The sequence below is a fragment of the Neoarius graeffei genome, chromosome 2 (assembly GCF_027579695.1).
Source record: "Neoarius graeffei isolate fNeoGra1 chromosome 2, fNeoGra1.pri, whole genome shotgun sequence".
Classification (NCBI taxonomy): domain Eukaryota; kingdom Metazoa; phylum Chordata; class Actinopteri; order Siluriformes; family Ariidae; genus Neoarius; species Neoarius graeffei.
In genome coordinates, this window is record NC_083570.1 from 14301695 (window position 1) to 14322318 (window position 20624).

General features: G+C 42.1%; 1 protein-coding gene across 1 annotated transcript; it reads left to right on the forward strand.

Moving 5' to 3' along the window:
- The first annotated feature begins 310 nt into the window (after window positions 1–310).
- Window positions 311–7734, forward strand: LOC132881426 (E3 ubiquitin/ISG15 ligase TRIM25-like). Its single transcript, XM_060913880.1, has 6 exons — window positions 311–986; window positions 5579–5674; window positions 5815–6048; window positions 6178–6337; window positions 6896–6955; window positions 7100–7734. The coding sequence occupies exons 1-6, from the start codon at window positions 396–398 to the stop codon at window positions 7636–7638; spliced, it is 1680 nt and encodes a 559-aa protein (XP_060769863.1). The 5' UTR covers window positions 311–395; the 3' UTR covers window positions 7639–7734.
- The last annotated feature ends 12890 nt before the right edge of the window (window positions 7735–20624 follow it).

Consider the following 20624-nt stretch of genomic DNA (forward strand, 5'->3'; position numbering starts at 1 on the left):
TGTGGATAAAATGTTGATTTTATGTGTTGTTTATTGGAGTATATCATGTTTATCTACAAGCATTGTATCAAAGAGGGTGAAATATTTGCTTGTTTAATGTGTTGAGAAAAGTCAACAATTTCACAGTTTCCATGGGATGTACTTATTTTTTTCACATGGCTGTACAGAATGTTATATTGTGCAGTTTGGAGGTTTATATTTTGCCTCAGAAAAAACTGTGTCCAAGAAATGGTTAACAGAGGAACGTTCATGAACTCTGTCTTTGCGCTCCTCCTCTCTCTCTCTCTCTCTCTCTCCGTCATACACACACAACCAGGAAATGACTTCGCATTTCAGAGGAAAAGAAACTTAGAGACTCTCTCTCTCTCTGTCTCGCAGTGCGTGAGTTCAGGAAAATGGCCGAGGCCAGTATTTCAGTAGATCAGGACCAGTTCATCTGTCCAGTTTGTCTAGATCTACTGAAGGATCCAGTGACGATCCACTGTGGTCACAGTTTCTGTAAGGTGTGTATTAATGACTGCTGGGATCAGGATGAGAAGAGCGGAGTTTATCGCTGTCCTCAGTGCAGAGACACTTTCACACCAAGGCCTGTTCTACACAGAAACAACATGCTGTCTGAAGTGGTGGAGAAACTGAAGAAGACTGAAGTCCAAGCTGCTTCTCCTGCTCACTGTTACGCTGGACCTGGAGATGTAGAGTGTGATTTCTGCACCGGGAGAAAACACAAAGCCGTCAAGTCCTGTCTGATGTGTCTGGCCGCCTTTTGTGAAACTCATCTGAAACCTCACTACGAAGTTCCTGGATTGAAAAAGCACAAGTTAGTCGAAGCTTCTGGAAATCTACAAGAGAAGATCTGCTCTCAGCATGATAAAGTGCTGGAGATCTACTGTCGTACTGACCAAAGCTTCATCTGTTATCTCTGTACGATGCATGAACACAGAGGTCATGACACAGTCGCAGCTGCAGCGGAAAGAACTGAAAAACAGGTGAGAATGTTTTAGAAACATTTTCAGAACGAATTCATCCTAATTTTACTCGTGTCTACAATCAGATGTTTTAATCTGGTTACAAATTAATCGAAGGTTTAAAAATGTTACGATTGTTTGTTCATCAGAAAGATTTGCCAATGAACTAAAAGATTTTTAAAGTGTAATATAACATCATTAAAGGTAGACTGCCTTTCAGATTTTTTTAATTTAGGCCATAAATAGAATTTTCCCTGACACCCAATTATGTTTTGTTAGTGGACAAAAAGCTACTGAACTCGAATCACAGACTTCAAATTTTATTACTTTTTTCCCTAAAAGAACAATTCATGAATTTAGAGCCCTGTGGCCCTAAATTCTCTGCCATTTTTTTCTTGCCTCACCGTGAGCTAAACCAAGATACTACGTCACGCATGACATGGTGGGGTTTCGCCATTCGCAACACATTGTGGGATACAAATTTGCAACCTGAGATAACAATAGAACATGTGACTGCGCGCTTGAAACATGGAAGACCGACTACAGTAACAGGAAGTGAGAAGAAAAGACTGTATTGGGAAGGAAAGGAAACGCCGGACCAAACTAATTGCGTTTAACACCTTTTGATTTAATTACAGCATTCAGTCTTTTGGGGTTCACACCTGCCATCAATTAAAATGACTCTGATTAACCCCAAATAAAGTTCAGACATTTACTCAGTTGCATCCTGCAGTAAAAGCCAGGATTCACAGACAGCTTACAAAGCATCAAAGGGATCTCATTGTTGAAAGGTATCAGTCAGGAGAAGGGGACAAAAACATTTCCACACCATTAGATATACCATGGAGCACAGTGAAGACAGTTATCAAGAAGTGGAGATAATATGGGACAACAGTCAGTGCGTTTACATGCACATCCAAATCGAGCTGCTGTCGGTAATCGAGCTAAGGGTCCCAGCAGGGGTGCCAGAGGAATCCAATCCTACATGCACACAAGGAAATCGAGCTATTGTGTGAGGTACATTGTGCACCCAAGCCACAGGTGGCGCTACACGCCCCATCGTGTTGGTCCACTTCCGGTTGTCGTCATGAAGAAGAGCTATTCAAGAGTATAAACAAAGTTATCAGTTCCGTTTTCACAAGAAGAGTGTTTGTATGTACAAACAGAAGTGTTCCTAATAAAATGGCCACTAAGTTGAAGTTGATCTGTAATGGTGAACATATTAACTGTTAGCCTGCTAACATGCTAATAACTTACCAACTAATTGGAAATGGGTGCGTACATGCCCAGACACAAGTGTTCCTAATAAAGTGGCGGCTAAGGTGAAGTGTCATGCCGACCGAGGCTGTTGTGTTTCCCGCTTGTGGTCTCGTCACTCGTCACTTCCGGAAGGGGCAGTGCTGAAGTAAGTAGCTCGACAGGGTTTACATGCGCTAAGTAGCTCGGCTACAATCGCATAATCTAGGTCGCGTAGCTCGATTACGAAATATCCAGTTCGGTTCGATTTCAGCCGAGCTAAGGTGTTTCCATGGCATTTAGAACTTCGATTTCAGTCGAGCTACGGCAGAAATTCGATTTTCTCGATGTGCATGTAAATGCACTGATTGACAATACCGAGAACTGGACGTCCCTCCAAAATTGATGAAAAGACAAGATGAAAACTGGTCAGGGAGGCTGCCAAGAGGCCTACAGCAACACTGAAGGAGCTGCAGGAATTTCTGGCAAGTACTGGCTGTGTACTACATGCGACAACAATCTCCTCATCTCATCTCATTATCTCTAGCCGCTTTATCCTGTTCTACAGGGTCGCAGGCAAGCTGGAGCCTATCCCAGCTGACTACGGGCGAAAGGCGGGGCACACCCTGGACAAGTCGCCAGGTCATCACAGGGCTGACACATAGACACAGACAACCATTCACACTCACATTCACACCTACGGTCAATTTAGAGTCACCAGTTAACCTAACCTGCATGTCTTTGGACTGTGGGGGAAACCCACGCGGGCACGGGGAGAACATGCAAACTCCACACAGAAAGGCCCTCGCCGGCCACGGGCTCGAACCCGGACCTTCTTGCTGTGAGGCGACAGCACTAATCACTACACCACCGTGCCGCCACAACAATCTCCTATATTCTCCATATGTCTGGACTGTGAGGTAGGGTCAAAGAAAAACATCCAGGCCCGGCTAAATTTTGCAAAAATATATACATCACCTCTCTCAAAAGCATGTGGGAAAATGTGTTATGGTTTGATGAAACCAAGGTTGAACTTTTTGGCCACAATTCCAAAAGGTATGTTTGGCGCAAAAACAACACTGCGCATCACCAAAAGAACCCCATACCCACGGTGAAGCATGGTGGTGGCAGCATCATGTATTGGGGTTGTTTTTCTTCAGCTGGAACAGGGGCTTTAGTCAAGGTGGAGGGAATTATGAACAGTTCAAAATATCAGTGAATTTTGGCCCAAAACCTTCAGGTGTCTGCTAAAAAGCTGAAGATGAATTTCATCTTTCAGCATGACAATGACCCCAAAAAAGTTTTGGAACGGCCCAGCCAGAGCCCAGACCTAAATCCAATTGAAAATCTGTGGGGTGACCTGAAGAGGGCTGTGCACAAGAGACGCCCTCGCAATCTGACAGATCTGGAGCGCTTTTGCAAGGAAGAGTGGACAAATATTGCCAAGTCTCGATGTGGCAGGCTGATAGACTCCGACCCAAAAAGACTGAATGCTGTAATTAAATCAAAAGGTGCTTCAAGAAAGTATTAGTTTAAGGGTGTGCACACTTATGCAACCAACTTATTGTATGTGATTTATTTTATGTTTTTCCCCCCAAACAGATTTGTTTGTTTTTCTATTGAATTGTCCAGGTTATAGGTCACATTAAAGGGGGGAAAGTTTTGAAATGATTTATCGTGGTCTCATTTTTTTTAGATCAGAAAAACCTATCATTTCAACGGGGTGTGTGGACTTTTTATATCTCTATCCTATCACTCCTTCAATCAAACTTTAGGGATTTTTTTTCTCTCCTCGGGATCATGTCTGAAACGGGTGGGTTATACAGGAAATTCACGAGGTTATACTAAAGTCGAGTTTAGGAAAGTCTATTAGTGGCATTACAAAGATAGTGGAGGGTTCGTATTCCCAAAACTATTACTTCTGATCACTATGTTTGGCAAAAACATTAGCAAACACAAAAATCAAAAAGATGAACGTAATGGCTTCATGATATAGTGGACACTGAAACAGGCAGGCGGGATCAATGTCACGTTCATTTATTTTTTAAACTGTCTCTTAACACAAAACACGCTTTTCAGCAGTTTCAAAATAAATTGTGTGTCACAGTACCGATGTGATTTCAGCCAGGGGAAGAGATCCTCACTGCACACACACACACACATACACACAGCACAGGCCTCACTCTCCATTCATAAACCAGTGCTTGACCACACCGCCACTGCCACAGTGAAAAACAACCGTATACTGTCTTGCTCAGTGAAATACAGTGCACAGTATGATAGTGAATCGAGAGGTTGTTCACCAGAAGTTGTGCAATATAGGTGTATCGTCTAATTACACACATTTTCACTCAGCGGTCTTCACCATCGCAATGATAAAAAAAGGACCTTCTACGAAAACTATGTAATGCACAGGAATAATATTTACATTGTGAAATCAATACATAATTTTCGTTTTGCCAAATTATTATTGGCTAGAATACGCTCAATGAAAAACGAGCTTCAACAAGATGAGTGACCAGGCTCAAGTTCACCTCAAAAAGATACATATTTGGTCTAATTGCAGCCTTTTATTCACTAATTATAATATTTACGACAGGGAGAAACAGATGAACCAGCATTTGATGTGTAGGATCCATTGGCGCCGTCATATTTTCTGTCACAACTTGAGCACTGAACTTGCAATGTGAATGTTATGATTAGCTCCTCGTCTCACAGCAAAATGACGTAACTGGGTCAGTGCCCATACGATGAAAACATGTGCACAGCGGTCTATCTACTTGACTGCGCAAAGCGCGCAATTTCATGCACATTATTTGCTTTAATCCCCTCAAATTAAATAACTTCCCAGCCTCAGAAGGGCCTGATATTTTTTTGAGATATTACAGAAATAAACATGAATCACAATGACCAAATTTCAGAGGGAACTAAATTTCACTGATTTTATGAAATCAAAAGTCTGTCTTGCTTTAAGAGAATGTTTAATGTATTGTTGTTCAGAGGGCAAATCTTGGGTGTGGCACCATCATCCAGACTTTTACAGCTTAAGCATGTGCACACAAGTCACAACTATTAAACACACACACAGTACACACTCGCTTTACAGAACAGCTCGAGACACTGCTGTGTAAAATGTGATAAACTCATTAACAGTTAAACCTCCTGAATGATGCAGCAAAAAACATTCACCTTCCAGTCAGGAGATGATGAGTTTAAATCCCATCGATGCTCTACGCCAGCATAACTGGGCCAGATCTCTCCTCTGCCAATTAGAACAACATTAGCCGTGTGGGTGTGAGCTCATGTATATAGAAGGAGCAGATGCAGGAGGAAGTGGAGGAAAAATAACAAACCTCTAAACAGCTAAATGTTCACAGAGTGAGTTAAAGGAGGAGCAGATGAAATCCCAGCAGAGAATCCAGGAGAAGCAAAAGAAGGTGCAGGAGCTGAAACAGGCTGTGAACACTATAAAGGTGAGCAGTGAGCAGAGACAGAGCTGCTCCTAGAAACACACACAACATGGACAACGAGTCATTTACAGTCCCAGTAAGAGAGGGAATGATAGATGAGCTTTAAATCTTGTGTGTGTGTGTGTGTGTGTGTGTCCTAACAGCGCAGTGCACAGACAGCAGTGGAGGACAGTGAGAGGATCTTTACTGAGCTGATCAGCTCCATGGAGAAAAAGCGCTGGGAGGTGACGGAGCTGATCAGAGATCAGGAGAAGGCTGAACTGAGTCGAGCTGAACGACTCCTGGAGCAACTGGAGCAGGAGATTGCTGATCTTCAGAGGACAGTCACTGAGCTGGAGCAGCTTTCACACACACACGATCACATCCATTTCCTCCAGGTAACACACACACACACACACACACACACACACACACACACACACACACACACACACCAGTCTGAATAATCTCATGAATATTTCTCCACCTTTCTCCTTCTCCATGATGTTTTTTCTTTCTCTCTGTAGAGTTTCCAGTCTCTCTGTGTCTCTTCTGGACGTGAGGACTCACCCAGCATCACTGTCAATCAACATCTCTCATTTGATGGAGTGAGGAAATCTCTCTCTGATCTGAAAAAGAGACTCGAGGAATTCTGCCAGGAGGAATTCATCAAAATCCCTGAACCTGGTGAGAGAAATCGTCCTGCTGGGAAATCTTTACTTTCTCTGCAGCACAGTAAAGAGAGACATCAGATTTCCCCAAAACACACAGAAATGATTTCAGATGATGACGTGAACTTCCTGTTATTGCTGCTCTCGACTGGAAAGATGATTTTATACACTTACACTTTTTATTCAGGTCTTAATAGTGTCAAAGCTTCTGTTTTGTTTTCAGTGATTGTACTATTAATAAAGTATAGAGGACACACACACACACATTTATTCACACATTCCTCCAAAGACAGAGAGAGAGAGAGTTCATAAGTCATATGAATAACATTTATTCAGTCATAACATTTATTCTGTAGTCATTAGTTCCAAAGCAGCTCTCTGCTCGTGCTCATGTTATTAATAAAGTTTATTTCTCCGTCGTTCAAAAATCACATTTAAATCCCACACCTAGAGAATGTGTTTTCTAAAATAAAACGCTGATTAAACATCAGGCACAAATTGTATCACTTTAAACTGTTTCCGTCTTTTACAGAACCGGATTTTTCATCTCCATTGTGTTTCTGTGTCTCCACAGCTGCAGCAGTTCAGATGATTTTACCCTCAGAACCAAAGAGCAGAGAAGATTTTCTGCACTGTACGTGTAAAACACACACACACACACACACACACACACACACACACACACACACACACACACACACACACACACTGTCTCACTCTCCACATAAATCTATGCTGTGATTAATATCTAACATGTTCACATTTCTCATGTGTTTAGATTTCTGTGATCTGACTCTGGATCCCAACACAGTACATTATCACCTCATTCTGTCTGAGAAGAACAGAGTGGTGACGTACAGTGAGAGAAAGCAGCCGTACTCTGATCATCCAGAGAGATTTGACTCCTACTGTCAGGTGTTGTGTAAGGAGAGAGTGTGTGGACGCTGTTACTGGGAGGTGGAGTGGGGCAGTAAGGGATATGTGTTCATATCAGTCTCATATAAAGACATCAGAAGGAAAGGACCGGGTAATGAGTGTTGGTTTGGACTCAACAATCAGTCCTGGAGTCTGCAGTGTTCTTCTTCTTCTTCTCCTCTCTCTTTCTGGCACAACAACATTGAGACTGATCTCAGAGTTCCATCCCCCTCCAGAATAGGAGTGTATGTGGATCACAGTGCAGGAACTCTGTCCTTCTACAGCGTCTCTGACACGATGAAGCTCCTCCGCAGAGTCCACACCACATTCACTCAGCCTCTATACGCTGGGTTCTGGCTGCATTATTGTGGATCAACTGTGAGATTGTGTGATCCAAAATAAAATATTAAATGATTTGACATTTTTAAAATTAAGATGAACAGCTTTACTTTTATATAGAGAGTTTAAGTCCAATAAAGATGGAACATGAGGAAAGTATTTTAGATTTCCTAATATTTATTTATATTAGATCATTTTCTGTCTTTTAGGAGATTTAATATTATAATTGTGACCATTATATAAAAATAATCAGAAAATTAAAAAAACCCCAATCATCTGCATTATCATAAACAACTGCTATAATTGCTGGCACATTATTTTTTTTTTAAATATTCAAATGAAATTTTCCAGCTTTACAGTTTTATTAATATTAGATCAATGATCATTGTATCACTTCGACAAACTTATCATATTGTAATCTCAGAGGAAATGAAAATGAATCGCAGTAATGTGTTTTTCTGTCTGTATCTCATTATATTATCTGTCTACTGACTGTCTCAATTATAGCAATACATCAAGTGTATAATATTATTAAATTATTAACATTTCCTCAAATATTTTTCTCAGTGAATGTTGTTTTTTTTTTCTTTCTATAAATCACCAGGGTTGATAATGTACATAGCTAACAAGCTAAGAATTCACGGAATGTTAGCATAACAGCTAACAGATTAGCATCGTGAAAGGATTTTCTGTTTTGTTAAGTTCACCAATTATTAATCTTCCACATGAATCATTAAGTCTGTCCTTGTCCTGTATATTCAGTCACAATTTCCTGTAAACATCTTGTGATAAACTGTAAATCTGTTGTTGGAGGACTGGAATATAATTATTCTGCCCTTGTTAGTTGTTGTGGACTTGGCAGATCGCGAACAGAGTTCTTCAATTGAGGTATTTCACCTGACGTCGCAGGGTCACGTGACGCCCCGGTGTCCGCCATTTTGAACGTCAAGCTACATACTAACGCTGCAGACAGAGAGGGAGAACCGGCTTGAAAAAAAACGTGTTACAGACACCTAGAATAGATTAATTTGTCAGTAAGCACTCTATAAATAACCATGGCGTTTGCTTGTTGTGCTGTGGGCTGCCACAACAGACAGGGACAGCGTGCAGGACGCTCCTTTTACCGGTTTCTAGTGATGGGAATTTCGGCTCTTTTGGCTCTTCTTACTATAAGGAGCCGGCTCTTTCGGCTCCCAAACCGCTCCTGAGATTTTATTTTTGATTTAATTGCTGCAATTAACTAGTTAATTAATTACATTATTATTTATATTTTATCAATAGGATGTTTTCCATTTTATTTTTTAGTTTTTGTAGCCATTGTAAAGCTTTGTAAAGTATAGCAGTGGAACAATGATCTAGCTATAGAAATAAAACTTACCAATTAATAAATTATTTTCTCACAAACATAATGCAAAACTGTGTTATATTACCAATATAAAATACACAGCTGATTTTCCCCTCCTCAGGTGCCTCACAGACTCCTCTCCCCTGCGCTCCACAGCTTTAAGCATTACACCAATTTTCCTATTTTCGCAGCTGTGAATGACATCAACCAAAAAAAGTAGGCGTACACCATGCTACTTTTTTTCCTTTGAATGGTAATAGACAACACAAAGACGCAATCAGACAGCAACTTTTTTTGTGAAAGTCTCTCTCTCTCTGAGGCACCTAAGGACAAAAAAATAATTCGGCTCCCCAACTCGGCTCCCACCGAAGAGCCGGTTCCCGTCATTCACTTCAAAGAGCCGGCTCTTTGAACCGGATCGTTCGCGACCAACATATCACTACCGGTTTCCTACTGACCCAGACAAGAGGGATTACAGCTGTGAAAAGACAGGATTGGGAGCCAACAGAGTACTCCAGACTTTGCAGTGATCATTTCATTTCAGGTTAGTTTATCAGTTAACGCAATTTTGATAAAATATATAGCAAACAGTAAATGGGTCAGTGTTTGTTATCCCATCTGAGCAGTGAAACAAGGCAGTGTTAATTTGTCTAGGGTTGCATGTAGCAGACATCAGACATAAAACGCAATAACAGAGACTAGAAAGAAATGGGACACAGAAATAAACAGGGAAATTAAGTAAAAAGAAAGAAAGAAAGAGAAAAAGAAAAAAAAGAGCGCGGATCTCCAAACACATGAGAAGCCTATCTTACGCACATATCACGCGGACTCCACACACGCATCGCGTCTGAAGTCATAACTCATCAGGGGAAATCGTGTCCGCATTGGCATGTTCAAAAAACAACCTCGCGTCAACAATGATACCACACGCAAGAAAAAAAAAAAACAGTCAGGCTACTCAACAACCAACCTGGCAGCAGCAGTCGTTGTCATGTAAACACAACACTTCGGATATGCAAACGCTTCCCGTTACACATGATTGCTATGTCAATAAACATCATTTTGCCGATATTTTAGAGACCCCCCAACATTTCCCAAATCATGTTTTCAAAGGATCTCATGTCTGTTTCACGGGATCTCGGATCCCCCGAGTAACAAGACAGTGTTGTGAACATAGCCTACCTTGTACCATTTCAAACTGCTGGGGTCATCCTTCATCAAATTGTTGACTTCTGTCGACAACCGTGGCTCCATACCAAGGCTGGGTACAGCGTTTGTGATAAAAGACAGATCCAATTTAACACGAATCACAGCTTACTTTCTTGTTAAAATGTGCAAAGGTCTCCACCATCTCATACTGCCTTGCACTGAAGGACTTAAGCGTGCCGTCCAAAATGGCTGCATCACGTGACTTGGTCACGTGGGTGAAATACCTCAATAGACCAGTTCACACGCATCACCGCGCATGCGCAGGGGTCAAAGGTCGAGGCCTCATCGGAGATGAAAACATGGTGGCAAACAAGCCAAACCTTAGCAAATAGGCCTTATGGAAGAAGGCAGAATTGCAGAGGCATATGAGAGAACGGGGATTGCCAACTACCATGGGGGTAGAAGAGTTAAGGGCGCTTGCATATGCCACAGATATTTTGAAAATCCAGCCTGTACCGTCCAAAGAAGATGAAGAAAAATCGAGGTATGTACCCGGTGATACTGCCACGCCCACTGCAGTTTTTGACAGGTCAACGACTCATAGTTCTAGTTCTATATCTGACACGGAGAAATAATAATATAAGTCGTGCTGCCTACCAGATTACAGTCGTCTGTTTTATTGTATCAGTACTAGTATCACTTACTATACTCATCAGTCATAGATTAGTCCAATTAATGTTAATGCGCCGAATCCATTCTTTCCGTGCATCAGGATTCTGCCTTTCAGTAGGAAAGGTGAACAGCAAGAAAGGTGGAGGGCATGTGCAGGCGCCAACATTGTGCTTAAATCCTAAAATTACATCATATAAATGTGAAAAAGCTAGATTGGATAGATACTGAAATAAACAAGATCTACTAGATCAATTAAACGCACAGATACAAGGGGTTGGGAAATGATGCCTTTGAATAAGGGTGCCCAGCGACAGGAAGTGATCGCATTCATGATAATACTCACTACAGACAATGATTATCGGCGAGAGGGAAAATCAAGGCGGGTCCATGAACATGAATCTGACAGCTGACACGGTCGGGATATAAACAAACTTTTGCGTTAAACTGTGTGCTCGGATTCACATAATTTTTTCTGTATACACTCACTTAAATGTACACTACAGTCTTCTCACATCCACTGTTCAAGCAGTCGACGTCCATTGTGGCAATCAACAACACAACAGTGTCCCCACAGCGAGCCTGTAGCCTCCGCCATTGTTGACGTGCTCTACTTCCGCTCGTTTATGAGGCCTTAACCTTTGACCTTTCCCACAACTCCTTGCGCGTTGCCGTGTTTGTGAACTCGTCTATAGAGGATGTGCAGTCACGTGACCCGCACGTGTGTACTCCGCCATATTGGACGGCATCAGGATTGTTTACCTTGCGCGAGCGTAATGGATCCAGGGAGTAATCCCCAAGAAAATTCGGAAAATACCCCATCTACATCGCGCGATAACTTGTCTAAGTTTGTTCAGCATCTTGAAGGTGACGTGAGGCAGCGTTACGTGGAAAAGTGTTCCAGGTTGGGGATTGCAGAACCGGACAACTTGCCGCAATCCTTGTTCAGGGGAATTCGGAGCTGCGGTCCCGGCGATTTGCCCGATCTGGCCTACCACGACATTTACAATTTTCTTGTTAATCGTGAATCGTGTTACACTGGCAAAGCCCTCAAAGCTTACAAGAGCCTGGAAGCTTATAAATATTTTGTTGCGGGATGGGTATCCCAACTATACCTCTGGAAGGTTCCGAAGAACAATGTCTACTGATAACCTCACGGGTAAGTGGCATAAAGACTTTTATCATAAAGAGACTATGCAGGACGTTTTGTCGTAAGAATGTTCAAAATCTAAACTCAGTTCCAGATAATGACAGGGTTGTAAATGTGTGTTTTTGTCTGAAAAACAGTAAATCAGAAAGCTGCGCACGTTTTCGCGGAAGCTGCGCAAATGTGCGCAGCTTTCTGATTTACTGTTTTCTTCTCACACTTACTGTATACTTCCTATGTTTCATGGACTGTAATGGCATTTGCTCATTTAGTAATTTTAATACAGAATTTACTTTGATGAAATTATTCAGACACTCCAACGCCCCCCCCCCCCCCCCCCCCCAAAAAAAAAAAAAAATCGGATCTGCCCGATTCAGCCGTGAAAAAGGCGCATCCGCCGTTTGCATCCCTGTTTAAACTCATAGGTTAACCGACTTTAACCGGCTAATGAGGCTCGGTGGTCGGTCAAGATTTTTTTTAGTTTTCGCCATCCCTACTATGGATTGGCCTTTCAAAGGCATATATGAGCCAAAAAGATAAAACATTGTCATAGACTAGGCCAGGGTAGTAGGGCTAGGCATCGCCATTTTAAACGTTAGAGACTGTCTAGTTTCTAAGTATGCAGCTATCATTCAATCCGAAAATCAACTTAACAGATGTACTAGGAGTATTGAATTAGAAGATCACACCTACCTGATATGAAGTGTTCACTACAAATTCGGCTGGTAGAACTGGGGTTCCAGTTTTCTCTTCGCACAGCGGACACCCATTTTGCGCGTCTCTCCTCGTCTGCGGGGAATCTATAAAATGACAGGCCCTCCTTTTGGCCCCGTCCATTGGTACAACCAAATGCTGAACAAGATATAACCAGTCTCGAAAGATCTACTCCCACACACTGGATAATTAGAACGGGTTCGTCTAAGTTCTATGCGCGGCCTTGCCGTCCAAGATGGCAGATAAACAAACATCACGTGACCTCGTGACGTCACGTGCACGCTCTCTATAAACACCGAGTCAGCAGGGGAGTTTCTCAAATGTTTACTGTTGAATCGCTGTGAAACTGCAATATAAAAATAAAAAATGTTACATGTTGCTTGGCTTTGTTATTTAACACAATTATCATACACAGGGGTGGTCCTGGGGGTGGGCTGACCGGGCAGCCGCCCGGGGCGGTGGCACGAGTGCGGGTGCGAAAAAAAAAGGTCCCCCCCCAAAAAAAACCCCCGAAAACAAAAGAAAACAAGACGGGCGGGTGTGTGTGTGTGTGAACATTTTGGATGGGGAAGCCCACAGACCCTTTTCACTGACGTCACCGGAAACCAGAAGTAAACAAACCCTGCACCATATTGGAAGACCAACAAACTGGTGATCAGGGGGAAATAACAGCAGCGCGCGGAATTTAAACCCACGAGGCACTTGATTCATCATAAACCTACAATGGTAAACTTTTGTGCTGTGTTAGGGTGTTCCAACAAAGCTGATGGGAAAGGTGAAAAGAAGTCTTTCTTCTGATTTAAGTGATTCTTTTGCCAACTTGTCTACCTTCCCATTGTCCTCAACACCTGTATGTGCTGGAACCCAAGTGAACTGTAAAATGAGTTTTAGCTGAGTTATTCTGAAAATCATCTGGTGAACTTCATCTAAAAGATCCTGTCTGCACGCAGATTTCCCAGTCTGGATGCTTGTTAGGGAGGACATAGAGTCTGAACAGATAACTGTTTTATATGGCTGTATATAACTGTTCTGAAAGCTCCACAATACAGCCGGAGAGCTTTGGCCTGCACCCTGTCCAGTTCAGCTAATGTGGAACAGCTTCACTCCAAGCCCCCTGTCCACGAAAAGGAACTAATCAGCAAGTCTAAAGAGACACACAGCACGGCCAAGTCCACAATGCCCTCACTCCCTTACAGGGCCAGCACAATAATTCTCATCTCATCTCATTATCTCTAGCCGCTTTATCTTGTTCTACAGGGTCGCAGGCAAGCTAGAGCCTATCCCAGCTGACTACGGGCGAAAGGTGGGGTACACCCTGGACAAGTCGCCAGGTCATTGCAGGGCTGACACATAGACACAGACAACCATTCACACTCACATTCACACCTACGGTCAATTTAGAGTCACCAGTTAACCTAACCTGCATGTCTTTGGACTGTGGGGGAAACCAGAGCACCCGGAGGAAACCCACACGGACACGGGGAGAACATGCAAACTCTGCACAGAAAGGCCCTCGCCGGCCACGGGGCTCAAACCCGGACCATCTTGCTGTGAGGCGACAGCGCTAACCACTACACCACCGTGCCGCCCAGCACAATAATTAAATGTGTTAAATCAAGATGTAATGTCTATTTTCGTGTAATTATTTTTTTCTTTGTATGACTATTGGTCTAAGCTTTGCCTTCATGAACACTATTTCTTTGTACTTGTAGTTTAATAATAATATGTTCAACTTATATAGCGCCTTTCTCAAAACCCAAGGTCGCTTTACAATAATAAGCAGAAAAAAAAATGAATGACCAAAAGTGTTAAGGTGGGTTTCTTGGAGGAAAGCAATCCCTACATTAAGTTGATTTAAATGTGAAAATACTTTTTTACGCTTCACTGGATGGTTTAAGGATTTAACATTCCAACTCACAAAGGTGACCTGACAACCACCTGGTTTATTCACATTCACGTTCAGGTGTGGCCTAACCATATTCTGTTATAGGGGACATGCATTTAAAGGTATCATAATATATGATGGACTTGATTGGTTGTACATATACAAAGATAAGCTCCTCTACGAAGACATTAATGGACAACACAGAAAAGGGAAAAAACAAAAAATAAGAGTTGGGTGCAATGTTCTCCCATCCCCAGCCACCAATGGGAATGTGGTGACTACGAAACCCCTCCCAAAAAAATCCACACATTACGTGCTTGTGAGAGGAAACGCTAGTCTCGCAGGTTGCTCTGCTCTTGTCTAAATGTAACAAGTAATTTAAACGATGAAAAAAAATAAAAAGGTGGCGCCCTTTAAACAATAGACATTTCTTGGTCACTCAATATTCTTAAATATAATTGTGAAACAGAGATGACTGAATGTGTAAATGACTAATACAGCAAATTAGATTCTAAACTGCGGTGATCAGCAATAGCAAGTGATCCTGTTTACACTAGTCTCCCGAGCACAATCCTTACCTTACACTGTTCCGCTTTCACCATAAACTTACTCACCAAATGAAGGTCATGGAGAAAATAAAAATAAAAGGCGGGGAAAACAGTTCGCAAAGTAGGCTATGCCTTGAGTATTATGGTAAGTCTCTTCCATAGCACAGTGAGACAGAACCGTCTTTAGAGGATGTTTGCCTTCACATAAGCCATAGCTTCGGTCACGTCATGAAACTGTCTCTCAGTCCCGTTGTGTGTAATCCGGAGCCGGGCTGGATGAAGTATTCCATAACGGATACCGTCCCGTCCTTGAAGCAGTTTCTGGACATCGTTAAATGCCGATCTCGCATGGGCGACACTCAGTGGATAGTCAGGGAAGATGGAGATGGTGGATCCGTTGTACTGCAGTGGACCAGCCTCCCTGGTCCGGCGGAGGACTTCGACGCAGTCTTGATAGTAATGCAGCTTTGCTATTATGGCTCGGGGTTTGCCATCTGATCTCTTTGGTTGGAGAGCTCGGTGAGATCCGTCAATCAGCACTTCTTTATCCATTTTCAGAGTCTCTCTAATCAACTTTGAATCAGAGACTGGAGAGCTTAAGCCGGGCTCCTCTGCCACATTCAGTATACAAATGTTTGATCTTCACATCCTCCCTTCCAAGTACAGAAGACAAGACTTCTTCACAGTGCTGTAGCTGTCATCACATTTCAAAAATATTGTGAATTTTATTTTTTGTACTTTATTACAAGAGCTGGCATCATGAATGTATGGAGATGGATCAAATAAAAAAATGGATGTAATTAAGGATGAACTTTTAGTATCAAGGTCAGTTATTCTGATTGTTAATAGATGCCTTGGAAAATGTGAGTTTTGCAGAGAGTAGAGTACAAGTGTACACGTATACACACAGGATAGAATCTTATATTGTGCAGTCTGGAGGTTTTCATTTTGCCTCAGGAAAACTGTGTCCAAGAAATGGTTAACAGAGGAGCATTCATGAACTCTGTCGTTGTGCTCCTCCTCCTCCCTCTCTCTCTCTCTCTCTCTCACACACACACACAAAAAAATAGGAAATGACTTCACGTTTCAGAGAAAACGAAACTCAGAGACTCTCTCTCTCTGTCGGAGTGCATGCTGGGAGTGAGCGGAAGGAGTGTGTGTGAGCATGAGTTGTGCCCGCTGTGGCTTGAAAGAGTATTTTCTCTCTTCTATCTTTCTTCTAATTTTGTGTGTGTTGGTTAAACTGTGTGTAAAGAAAGAGTTTCCTTGTTTTGCGCTTCTGTACTTTGTGGGTCGCCAATAACCAGTGTTAAAACTGGGAAGCATGGCGACTCCAGGCCCGGAAGTGTTTGAAGCACTCACGGAATTAAAGTGGTGTCGCCAATCAGAGTGGATGAGTGCAGTGTAGCGGTAGGAAACATTGTTGGACATGAAAATGTGCTTGCTGCGTCTAAAATGAATAATGCCATTGTTCTTTTTCTGAGCTCTGCAGCTAAGGCGAATGAGGTAGTTCAAAAAGGCTTGACTCTGAATGGGTCGTTTACCGCCGTGCTCCCTCTCTCCACACCTGCCAGGAGAAGAATGCTATCAAATGTGCCGCCTTTCCTTAAGGATGAAATGTTGGTCAGAGAGTTGGGTCGGTATGGAAAATTGGTATCTCCAGTTAAGAAAATACTTATTGGAACCAAATCAGCACTTGTGACACATGTTGTGTCGTTTAGACGATATACATACATGATTTTGAATAATTGTAATATGGAATCAGATCTTGTTTTGAAGTTTAAAGTCGATGACTTTGATTATACAGGTAGTCGTCGACTTACGACTGCGTTTGGTTACGACTGACCGGTCGTAAACTGATCTGGTCGTAAGTCGGCCTATGTTAAATGAATGTAAGTATATTGTGATGTGCAATGATATTGTAAGCATCTTAAAGTCTTATTTTATCAACATTTTCTTATGATGATGATGCCCTTTATTGTCACTAGTCACATGTACCAGCGAAATTAGCCGTCAACCTGTCCGTACATATACAACATACAATTGACATAGGGTAGACAGGACAGGAAGACAGGGATAAAGATAAAAAGGAAACACAACATGAGGAGAGAAAAGGAAAAAAGAACACCCCCAAACTATGCTCCTGTCAGGAGTACAGTGTGGGAACATTTAAAAACACCTTTGCATAAGCACAACTACAACACAGGTACACTTTAAACACGGGACATGAGGGGAGGGCGTACGGCAAACACAGAACCGCAAACATGGCGCCGAAACGCAAGTTCACTGTGGCATTTAAACTGGAAGTAACTAAATACGCAGAAGAAAATTCAGGAGAACAGATAGCTAGGCATTTTAACATCGATGCCAGGCAGGTGAGGGCATGGAAAAAGCAGAAGGAAGCACTCACCAATGCAGCAAGACTAATTTCTCCGAAGAGAGCCAGACTACAAGGCGGGGGGAGGCGACCTGTCAGTGAGGAGATGGAGGCTACTCTGAGGTGCTGGGTACACGAACGAAGACGGGTTTTAAAGCTCATCTGAAGCAGTCGTATGACGCATGGTTGGCAGAGGAGGGAAATAAAACTTTTACCAAGGGAGGGAATATGAGGGCAGCAGACAAACGGACCATCGTGAGCTGGGTCCGAGCAGCGTGGGCGTCGCTGGATGCAGACCTCATCAAGCGGTCGTTCAAGGTGAGTGTAGTGTGTGTGCAGTGTGTGCCCTTCATTGATAATCATCTACGGAAGCATACCGTTAATTATGAATGCAACCTAGTTTAAAAACGTGTTTCTTGTGTTCTCTTATAAGGTGTGTGGCATCACTGTGGCTGCAGATGGGACTGAGGATGATATGGTCCACTGTTTGAAGGCAGGGCAATCGTGTGCAGCTGGGAAAGACGTGCTACAGCAGGCCAGAGTGACTGAGGCAGTGGTGGCTATGGAGGAGGAGGAAGATGAGGGAGAGACTTTTGAGAATGAAAACTTGATAGAGGAGGATGGGAGTGATGATGAGGTGGAGAGAAATGAAAACGTTGAAGAGTAGCATCACATTGAGGCCTGATTTTTGTTAAGAGTTCGTTTGCTGGTTCATTAAGGCATTGATACAGGCATTGTCTCTGTGTGTGTGTGTGTGTGTGTGTGTGTGTGTGTGTGTGTGTGTGTGTGTGTGTGTGTGTGTGTGGCCTGTCTGTCCCTCATGGTATTTTCTTCTTTGTCTTTGAATCTTCGTGTTCAGAGGATGGGATTGAGTTGGTTTCTCTTGTCAATGTTTAGCAAATACGTTTTTTTTTTATATTAATTATATTGCAATGTGTTCTATTGTAATGCAATAACTACTGAATGTAAAATGGGCGAATACTGGTGGATTCTGTTGTAAACCACAAAAAACGAACACTTTAAAGACATGTATGAATTAAAAACAAATGAAATTGTATGAATTAAATAAGTAACAATTAATAAATGTATAAAAACTGAGTTTCATTTTGTTTTTTTTTTCAAATGACAGTATCGCTGGGATTTTAAAAAGAAAATTAGAAGCCTCCTTCAAATAGTAGCCTGCCCCTATTAATAGTCTGGTCCAAACTAATTTTTTGTTAATATTAGCCCCGGCTATTATTTGAGGAATTACGGTAATTCAAAATTTCCAAGGGGAGGACCCCTGGACCCCCCCTCCCTTTTATTTAGTCACAGCATGGCCTCCCCCTGGATATCCTTGGCCCCCCTTTGGCCACCCCATGTAAAAAATCCTGGCTATGCCACTGTCAGCATCGGTCCCAGGTTTTGGCACCAGTGTGACACATCGGGGTTGAGAGACTAATGTGATGGAGCCAAGTTGCCTACGTACTTTTACTGCTTTATTCACTTCACTATCAGCGTTCGCTTGTCAGCTATTTTATCGCTTCCCAGTCTCACTCTGAGACACACACAGACACACAGGTACACACAAACAGCTCTGTGCTGGATCTTAAATGCATTCTCTCCCCTCTCGGCTCTTTCTCCCCTCTCCTCTTTTAAGGTATGTATACTATTTTCATTTTACTTTATGTGAAAGCATCCACATCACAATATTTGTGATTTATTTTATTTATTAGTCTTAATGAGTCATAAATTTATGAAAACAGAACAATTGTTAAATGGATGTACCGACGGATTTACTTTTAGTATGGAGGTCCTTAGATTATTAATAGATTCCTTGGAAAATGTATGCAAGTGTTGCACAGACCAGTGTACAAGCTTACACATACAGTCGTGAAAAAAATAAGTCCATCAAATGGAAATTAGAAACTTTTCTCAACATATTTAAACAAGCAAACATTTCACTCTTTTGATACAGTGCCTCCAGATAAAGGTGAGATACTTGAACAAAACAGCAGGAAAAGTAAGCTCTTTCAATCATTTATTGAATAGAATTATCGAGAGATTTATTCAATAACAAATAGATGTAATATTCTTCTATGGAGAAAGTAAGTACACCCTTTACTTCAAAATCTAGTAGTGCCCCCTTTAACAGAAATAACTTTTTGAAGGTGTTTCTCCAAATCATCCAACAGTCTCTGATATCAGATTGCTGAAATGTTTGACCTCTGTTCCATGCAAAATTCCTTCAGTTGCAAGATGTTTCAGGGTTTTCTTGTATGTTCTGCCCTTTTCAAATCTCCCAACAAGATTTCAATGGGGTGCAAATCTGGGCTTTGACTAGGTCATTCCATAACCCTCCATTTTTTCTTTTTCAGCAGTTCCTTGGTTGATTTGCTCGTGTGCTTAGGATCGTTACCTTGTTGAAAGGTCTACCTCTGGTTCAACTTCAACTTTTGAACAGATGGCCTCACATTATCTTCAAACACTCTTTGATGGGATTCAGAATTTATAGTTAAATCCATTAATGCACACTTCCCAGTCCCTGAGGCAGTGAAGAAACACCAAACCATACCATGATGCTTCACAAATGGTATGAGCTTTTCTGCTGAAAAGCTCTTTGGTCTGTGTCACATGTGCACTCTTACTGTGGTCAAACATCTCTACTATTGATTCGTCTGTCCAGAGCATGTGAGACCAAAAGGCCTTGTCTTTTCCTTTATGTTCGTTGGCAAACTGTAGTCTTCTTTTAATGTTCCTTTTGGACAGCACAGGCTTTTTCCTGGCATGCCTCCCATGCAGGTCAAATTTGTCCAATCTCTTTCTGATTGTAGATGTGTGCACTTTCACACCAACAGGTGCAAGAGTTACCTTGAGATCCAGTGATGAAATTTTGGGATTCCTCGAGACTTTGTTGAGCATCAAATGTTCTGCTCTTGGGCTGAATTTGCTGAGGCGGCTAGTCCTGGACAAATTGGCAGTTGATTGAAATCGACACCACTTGTAGATGATTTTCCTTACAGTGGAATTATTAATTTCTCATCGAGATATTTTTCAATCCCTTGCCAGATTCATTGGTACCCGCAACACTTTTCTGAGGTCCTTCGGGAACTTTTTAGATTTTGGCATGATGAAACCACACACTTCAAAAGCAAAGAGAATACCAGACCCTAGATGGCAGGTTTAAATAAGACAGGTTCCACCTGCACTTACAGCTGCAGGAGGTTCTAATCAAC

What these genes read in the sequence shown, in the direction of transcription:
- LOC132881426 (XM_060913880.1), top strand. Translation starts at nt 396, where the DNA reads ATGGCCGAGGCCAGTATTTCAGTAGATCAGGACCAGTTCATCTGTCCA. An exon ending in AGGCTGTGAACACTATAAAG is followed by an intron (nt 5,675 to 5,814) that starts GTGAGCAGTGAG and finishes GTGTCCTAACAG; the next exon opens with CGCAGTGCACAGACAGCAGT. An exon ending in ATCACATCCATTTCCTCCAG is followed by an intron (nt 6,049 to 6,177) that starts GTAACACACACA and finishes TTCTCTCTGTAG; the next exon opens with AGTTTCCAGTCTCTCTGTGT.